The 7798-nt window shown below is 43.5% G+C and overlaps 1 protein-coding gene across 1 annotated transcript; it reads right to left on the bottom strand.

The window, feature by feature from the left end:
- Positions 1-327: 327 nt before the first annotated feature.
- LOC128744657 (WD repeat-containing protein 81) lies at positions 328-7638 on the bottom strand. The gene is made up of 5 exons (XM_053841820.1): positions 7456-7638; positions 7157-7384; positions 1327-6722; positions 787-1248; positions 328-725 (listed from the first exon to the last, which is right to left on the bottom strand). Exons 2-5 carry the CDS (start codon positions 7367-7369, stop codon positions 494-496), a joined length of 6303 nt encoding a protein of 2100 aa, XP_053697795.1. The 5' UTR covers positions 7370-7384; positions 7456-7638; the 3' UTR covers positions 328-493.
- Positions 7639-7798: the final 160 nt, after the last annotated feature.

The raw sequence follows: 7798 nt of genomic DNA, 5'->3' as shown, positions 1-7798 counted from the left end.
CGTACACCCTGCGCATCGTACCCGTCCAGCTTTTAGGGTCACCTTTTGAGTATTAGGTTCGCCGCAGAGCTGCGCGAGTTAGTCCTCTGTATCCATAAACCATTCTTCTGTACGCCGCCAGAGATCGTTCTTAGCACTCGTCAGCGGTGGCACGTCAGATCGTTAGTGATAGTAATGAGCGGAATATATAAAACTGACATAATTCAGTGCAGATATAAATGCCTTTCGCAGCCCAGCTGTAATATGGAGTTTTCTTTTTTTAACTTATATTTTATCTTTGGTGATAGAGAATACTTTATATGATTAATAATTACATCATAATTTGGTTTCAGATTTCACCACACTAGGGATAATACTTTTTTCACTAAGTTGTATAATATTCGCATACTCACATTAACTCTATAAAAAATAATCCATTCTTCCGTTGTAGGGCTCGGAATGCAAAAGTAACGGGGTTGAGCGAGATCATGGAGGGAAGGATTGCACACAGAATTCAGCATAATAAACTGATATTGCCATTGTCCCCGCCAACCAGTAGCATCCGATTGAGCGGCAACAGCGCAAAGCTCGTCAGAACCCCCCTGAAAGTCTCCGATCGGAGCTTCGTATACCAACAATTGGTTTCGGAACTGACGAACCCATAAACGCCGATCCGATTTGTTGGCGTTCCCACGATAAGCTCCGGGCCGTTGCTTGCTAAGCAGTGTACTGGTTCAGGACGATTCCTACAATAATTATTTGGGAATTATATCAAAACATCAACAGTGTAATTTAAGAAATACTCACTTCAAGTTAAATTGCAGATTTCCGGTGTTTGGGTTCCACACGCTCACGGAATAGTCTAGACTGGTGCTAATCAGTTGGCTGTCATTTGGCGCTAGTAACTGCAGTAGGTCACTATCATTCGCTCGCCACGAAGATATTATGAAACCAGTCCGGGCGTCTAATACGGTTATTTGGCCGGAGCTCAGGCCAACACCGATCCACAATCCAGACGGAGCGACGGCAATGGATCGCACGGAACCGACCGGTGCGTTCGATAATCGCCACTCTTGACAGTAACTAAAGGTACGCGCGTCAATCATCTTAACGCAGCTATCAGCAGTTCCAGCCAATACCAGGCAGCTTGGCGAAGGAAGCGTTCGCACCAGCGAAACTGGAGTGTACTTTGGAACATCCAATTGGCCAATCTGAGAGCCGACGAACGGATCCCACAGATGCACGCCAGCATCACAGGAAATTGTAAGTCTATTTGAGTAGAGATGTTACGCATTATTATTCATCCAAACTATTAAATTCAGTTTAAAGGGTTTACCACTAACTTACCTTAACGACTCTAGAAATGCTAGGGAATGCACCGACTTACGGTGATTGCTGTAGGTAAACTGACAGGAGGATACTTTACTTCCGTCTCCTTCGCTGCGTAACGACCACAGTTTTACGGTTTTGTCTTTCGATCCGGAAATGAAACTGTTTTCATTATCCAACGCCAATATCGCTTTAATCGAGTTGCTATGCCCGCTATAGGTTTGAAGCTTGATCTGTTTCAAATTAAACCGTTGATCTTTATCGGCACGTCCGATCTCGTGTTCCCAGTAGGCCAACCAGTTCCCTCGCAGATTGCGTGAACTATTGACCTGTTCTAATCGATAAGTAACCATTCCAAGCAGTTCCTTCTGTTCGAGCTCTATTTTGTTAGAATCGGATTTCACCTCGATCCGATTACCGATGATGTTGGATCCAAACGTGTTGGAACAATTCAGAGATTCAGGTTGAGACGCATCTTCCTCGTGCGGGTCAAAATCAACTTTGTCTGTGTGGTTAGTACTTGCATATTCCGGCTGTTCGTGATCGTGGCACAGGTTCAGAACAAGTGCCATATTTTTAAGCGTTTGTGACATTTCGTGCTGACCGAGGTAGTTTAGAAAAGGAACAAAGCAAGAATAGGCAAGATTGGGCGTGAAAACATCACGAATCTCTTCAAGGGCTTTAGACCGAACGGAACCTTGAATCATGGTCGGTCCAGTTTCGGTGTAGCTGGCTGAAGAATGCGGCAAATCTAAGGCGCTCGGAGGAGTGTAACTGTCTAGTGGTTCTTGACCTTTGGCAACAACTTGCCGTATTTCTTGCCCCCGAATCTTGAGTTCGCGTGTGCCACCTTCTCGACGGAATTCGATGTAATTGGAGTCATCCGTTCCTGAGCTTGAAGGACTAGAATCGGGTGGCTTTAGTTCTCGTAAATGTTCGTTTAGTCCATATGCTTTGTCGAAAATTAGAAAGAATCGTTGCAACGCAGGAACACAAATGTGTTCTCGGGTCATCTCGCGTCCTATTCGAATTGAGATTACATATAATGTGTCAATCAGCTTACGTGCGAGAACTGATCGCGCTAGAAAACCATTAGGCATGATAAATTTGGTGGATTCCAACAGGCGAATGATTGGATGGATGATTGAGCGTAGGAGGAAATCCTGAACCTGATCCATGATGGTAGTATCGTTCAAATATGGAATGAGGCATTTTACCAGCTGCAAAGAGCTTATGAGACCGCCTTCCAGTGTTGGCGTCATTTTTTTACGACAAAGAGCAATTAACTCGCTGGCATGAGGGAAGTACTGCAGAAGGATAAACTGATCTCCGAACAAAGCCGATATTGAGGTGAGACACTCAAGCACACGCTGGGCTGCTTCATCACCCGTGACACATCCGTTGGCGATGGTGAAGTAGTTAAGACTGCCAGTAGTACGGTTTGCAATAGGATTGTCGCTCGGAACGAGATTCTCTGGTCCCACGTAGCAAAGCGTAAGCATTTTCAGTAGATTTCTGGTTAGGTAACGAGCTGTTAACACGGGACCTAACCTATGCGATAACCAGATCAAGCTTTCGGAACTCATCTCGGAGATGCGTGTAGATCTAGTTTTGCTAGGTTCTGGAGTTTTCGAATGACTGGGAGCCTGGTTTCCAGCACTTTTACTTCCACTATCCGGCTTTTCATCACGTGGAGTTTTGCAAAGATACTCGAGTGAATCGACGCTCTTTTTGCTTCCGATTTCACATCCAATAGAATTCAGTTCGAAACTTCTCCGGAAAGAAGAAGGTATAGGAATGGTTGGCGATTTCGGATCACCCTTGTCCGTTCCCACAGGATCTGCTGCCACTCCGGAAATGTTCAACTTTACATCTACTTTATTCCCTCCTGCTTCATCCTCTAACGCATCTTCGATCGCTTCTTCAGCTTGCGAATGATTCAGTGGTAAATCGAAACTGCTGTTATCAGCTTTCATATCAAAATCTTCAATGATCTTTTTCATGGCGGATTCCATTTCATTGTCACTGACATCCTCGCCGCCTACAGATATCACCGTCATATATTGCTTCTTTTTAGCTCGCCCAGCATCGTCGTCGAAGCTGAACATTTCCTCAATATCCTCATCGATTGATGCATTATCCAGAGGCAAATTCGGTGCCAACGTCGGTGAGAGCGTCCTGTCCGAAGCATCCGGTGATATTAGAGTGTTCGAAATCGATCCGGAATTCGGCTCTTGACTATCGGAGGAGCTATTCGCAGTTTTCAGCTGAAAGTTTCTGCAAGACCGCGAACGTTTGAATTCGCCCGCACGAGGGACATTTTCATGGAAATGATAAGGTTGATTCAAATCAGTATCTTTATAGCCTCCAACGGCTTCTACTAGTGGTGCTATGAAATTTTCCAGGAAGCATCGCAATCCGAAGCGAACAATCAACTTCAGTAAGAAGCTGTGATGATAGAGCTTGACAGATTTTCGCGACTTGAATGAGGTATTGCGTGTGAACTTTACTGTCGCTTGATCGCTTGGAAACTTGTTTTGATGTTGGGTAATTCGGATTTCGGTATCATCGGATTCATACAGCAAAAGAATCGGTTGAAGAAGCTGCTGCTTGGTTTGCTGAACTCCTAGAGCGGTAGAAATTGCGTCAAAGAGATTCCATGCCGCCAGTATGGAAGTGTCGTCAGCTTTTATTAGTTCTATGAAATGTGGCAGTAGAAGTTCCACCATAGAATACTGATCATGACCGCGGGGCTCCAACAGACCTTCGCTTAGGGTAACGCAACAGTTGATTTTACACTCGGCGATTCTTCTGCGAAAATCAGTACGCATTTTATCAACGTTAACAAACCGTGCACAATTTTTGCCATCACAATCATAGTACGTATTTAAATCAAGCAGGTTTGTACATTCTTCGAAGTGGCTGAGAGCTTTAAGAACTTGATAAACGCGCAAGTACTGTGCAGGAAATGGTATCAGCAAATTAGCAAGCAGCGGCTGGAGAAACTGATGGGGTGAAGGCTGAGGTAAACCTTTCTCCGTTACGATAGCTTCGGTTTCCGATATATCAATGCCAAGAAGCAACTTTACTGCATACAAAACGCCGATGGGTAATGCCCGAGGTTCTTTTTTGACCAATTTTGTACAGGCTTCCAGTCTGCTTTCGAAATCCTGTGGAAGACAACTGCCATGAGGTCGCAGTTTGGCAGCCAAAAACAATTCCACAATCAAGCAGCCTAGGATTTTGAGATCTTTGGTCCGAACGTCCAATAACAGCTGTTTAAAAGTTTGCTTAGAATTAACCTGATGCAACTGATTTTGTGAACGAAGATTTTGAAACATTTTTCTGTCTTTTAAAAGTGATGCCTCGTAGGCTTCGGCAAACAGCCGGTTCGTGAAGGAATTACCCTCGTAGCTGGATTCGCGGTAGCAGCTACTTCCGGTACTGATGTTCCACAATTCGAATTCATCATCAATTGTTTTGTTTTTAACAGCAGACTCACCAGACGTTGCGACGGATGAGTGGAAGGTTTTATTCACAAACGTCCCAAGATTTTCAACGGCGTTCAGTTGAGCAACCGGATTGTAGTTTTTTGGCAGAATTACTACGGATGGGAGACGAGGTTGAACAGTAATATGATAACTAGTGGAACGCTCCATGGATTCCGTTTTGTATCCGCTAGTGTTGTAAAGATTTTGCGATGAATAACGACTTTGTGGAGACGATGAGTAATCTGGATAAAAGCCGGAATCTCCCGCATTAGATCCCTGATGAGATAGATCCTCTGAGCTTCGGGTAAGTCGCTGGCGAGATTCATGGTGGCTATACACACGAGGAGGCGTTTTGCCATTCCAAATTGTGGCAAATTGTCGAGGAGGATGGGGATCAGTAAACAGTTGCACTACACCGCGCTGACAGAGATTTTGATGTTTATCCACTAGAGATAGACAGACATTTTTAGATTTGACCGCTGAAGAACCTGTCAATTTGTACCCGAAAGTGAGGTCAATCCAATGGTGAAGTTTTTCTGATACATATTGACTTTCGAGAGCTTCTCTATGCTTTGCGATGAAGTCTTCCGGACAGGTGGCCCAAATGGGAACTTCGAGATCAGGCAAGTCCTCGTGAATACTTTTGAAAACTGATGGATCGGTGAAAAACTCCGGTATACATTCATCCGGAGTCCACTCCTGCAAGCGCTGAATCGATATTGGATATTCTGCCGGCACCCAAATGGGTCGTATGTGTTTACATAAAACAGACTTTGCCGTTCTGCGGGCCATGTAGACATAGTAAGTTATTTCAGACAGAACATCTGACACGTGATGTGGAACCGTTCCTTCCGTTCCTAAGGCAGCCTGAAACGTCAAATCTAGTTGTGCATCTCCCTTATTGATTCGATATTTGGACTTTTTTAAGTCCCTCCAAATCTGTCCATTCCTTGTTGAAAAATCAGTTACCCAAGGCATGATATGATGATGCTCTGCGCATCCTATCCTTCTTCCAGCCAAATTATTGAGTATTGTGAGGTAGTCAAAGTTGGATAATTGCCCGTGGCACCATAATTCACACCAATCTTTTAGATTGTACTTCAGATCTAAACCCTTCATTAATCTCACCTTAGATTCTCTGCTTAAAATCATTCGTCGTGAACCTAGTTCATCCAATTGTTGCTGAACTTCTTCATTAAATTCCACCAGATTAGCCTCTAGATCCGTTATAACTCTTAACCACAAATTCTCCGTCATGTAAATGTCTCCTAAGCCCACATTCCCCATGTTCAGACCTCGATCATGCAACGATTTCATAAGATTCAACAATTGGTAAACCAAAAACAGGGGTTTGTTGTGAGATTTCTCCAAAATTGCCGAGCTGTATGTGACGCAATCTAGCAAAGTGTTCTCCAGAAATTGATCAAATACAACATACAAAGCCTGTCCAGTTTCAAGGGCCACTAAAGCTGGATATAAATTTGCGTGCCCTTGAGCGGTAACTATCGGTATCTGCGAATGTTCGTCACTTTCTGTCAGATCAAGCCGCACAATCCGACACCCGTAGGTGCGCGCGATCACTTCCCGCAGCACAAAATCGTACGGAAGTACCGCCGCTGATATGTTACTATTATTGTCCTGCTGTAGTTGTTGTTGCTTTTTTGTACCATTGATATTGCTCGTACAGTCTAGCGGATGCTGGGCCGAATATGAGGACATGTTTTGTACAGAATGGGATGCGGCATACTTGCGATAGGCGGCCTTCCATAGATTCTTGTGATTAGTTTGCGATACATACTGAAGCAGTTGAGAATAATGAAGAGGGTCTTCGTTCTCAGGCAGATGCGCATCGCTGCAGTTGAGATTTGCTAGCAGCTTATTGCGGGGCAGTGGAATCACTCGAGTGGGTTGCTTTCGATGCACCTAAAAAGAAAACAAATTATGCGATAAAGCCGTCGAGACTATAGAGATGCATTGTTTCGATGAAAAAAATAGTGCTTTTACTGTATCCAAATTTTCGTCATACTAATGGTGTTTTAATTGTATTTTGCTTGCTACAAATAATAGAATAATAATTCTCGATACAATAACAAAACTAACCAAAGCATAAACCATGGGAACAATTCGATATCTAAACAAGCAGGTGCATAAATATGTGTATGCTAACGGAAAGCATGTGCGTGCTATCGATGAGTTCCGAAAGTGTTGGTTCGTATTTGCGCATAGTAAACGTCATTCGTTTTGCACAAACAAGGAACATCAAAACAAAGTAACATTTTCCACAAAATGTTATGAAACAATGCAAACTAAAACATATTTTAAAACATATCGCTTAACAAATTTAACGAAACACTTACGGAAATGTAGACTCTAGACCAAACTGAGCCCGAATCCGTGGCAGGCCATTCGAGAGTGTCTATGTTGCAAACGGGAAACTCGGCGGGGACTTTTCCCCCTTGCGATATATTTTTCAACCATGACTTGTGGGTAAGAAGCTGGAACCGATTCGGGCGACGGGTTTCTCGGATCTGCCGTCTCGGAATGTTGAGATCCTGCACAATTGCTTCCATTTCCGAAGGAAATTGCTACAAATATGTACCGAAAATTAGATAATTTCTAAATGCAAATAACATTTTACTATCCAATTTGCACACACCGAGCGTTGGTAAACAGGCAGCAAGCAAGCGATTAAAAAATGCAATACGATTCCATTTTTCAGGGTCTAATATCACTTGAATGGCTTAAGCAAGCTTCTCGCCGAACGAAACTGGAATGCAACTGTAAAACAGAACTAATTCAGGAGGAATGAACTCAAAATTAATGCGAAATTATCAATTTTCACTCTTGCTACACAGAAAGTCCAGTTACCTAGTTGAAAGGCAGAAAATATGCTATCGATTTGACATTTCCAGAGCTTGTTTTCAAAGTTTCACGTCTATGTGTTTTTGTGTGAGTGACAAGAGGGTGGCACCACACACACTATTACTGTGCGGTACAGG

The sequence above is a fragment of the Sabethes cyaneus genome, chromosome 3 (genome assembly GCF_943734655.1).
Source record: "Sabethes cyaneus chromosome 3, idSabCyanKW18_F2, whole genome shotgun sequence".
Taxonomy (NCBI): domain Eukaryota; kingdom Metazoa; phylum Arthropoda; class Insecta; order Diptera; family Culicidae; genus Sabethes; species Sabethes cyaneus.
Note: the sequence above shows the minus strand (reverse complement) of the source record. Positions and strands in the feature narration are given on the sequence as shown.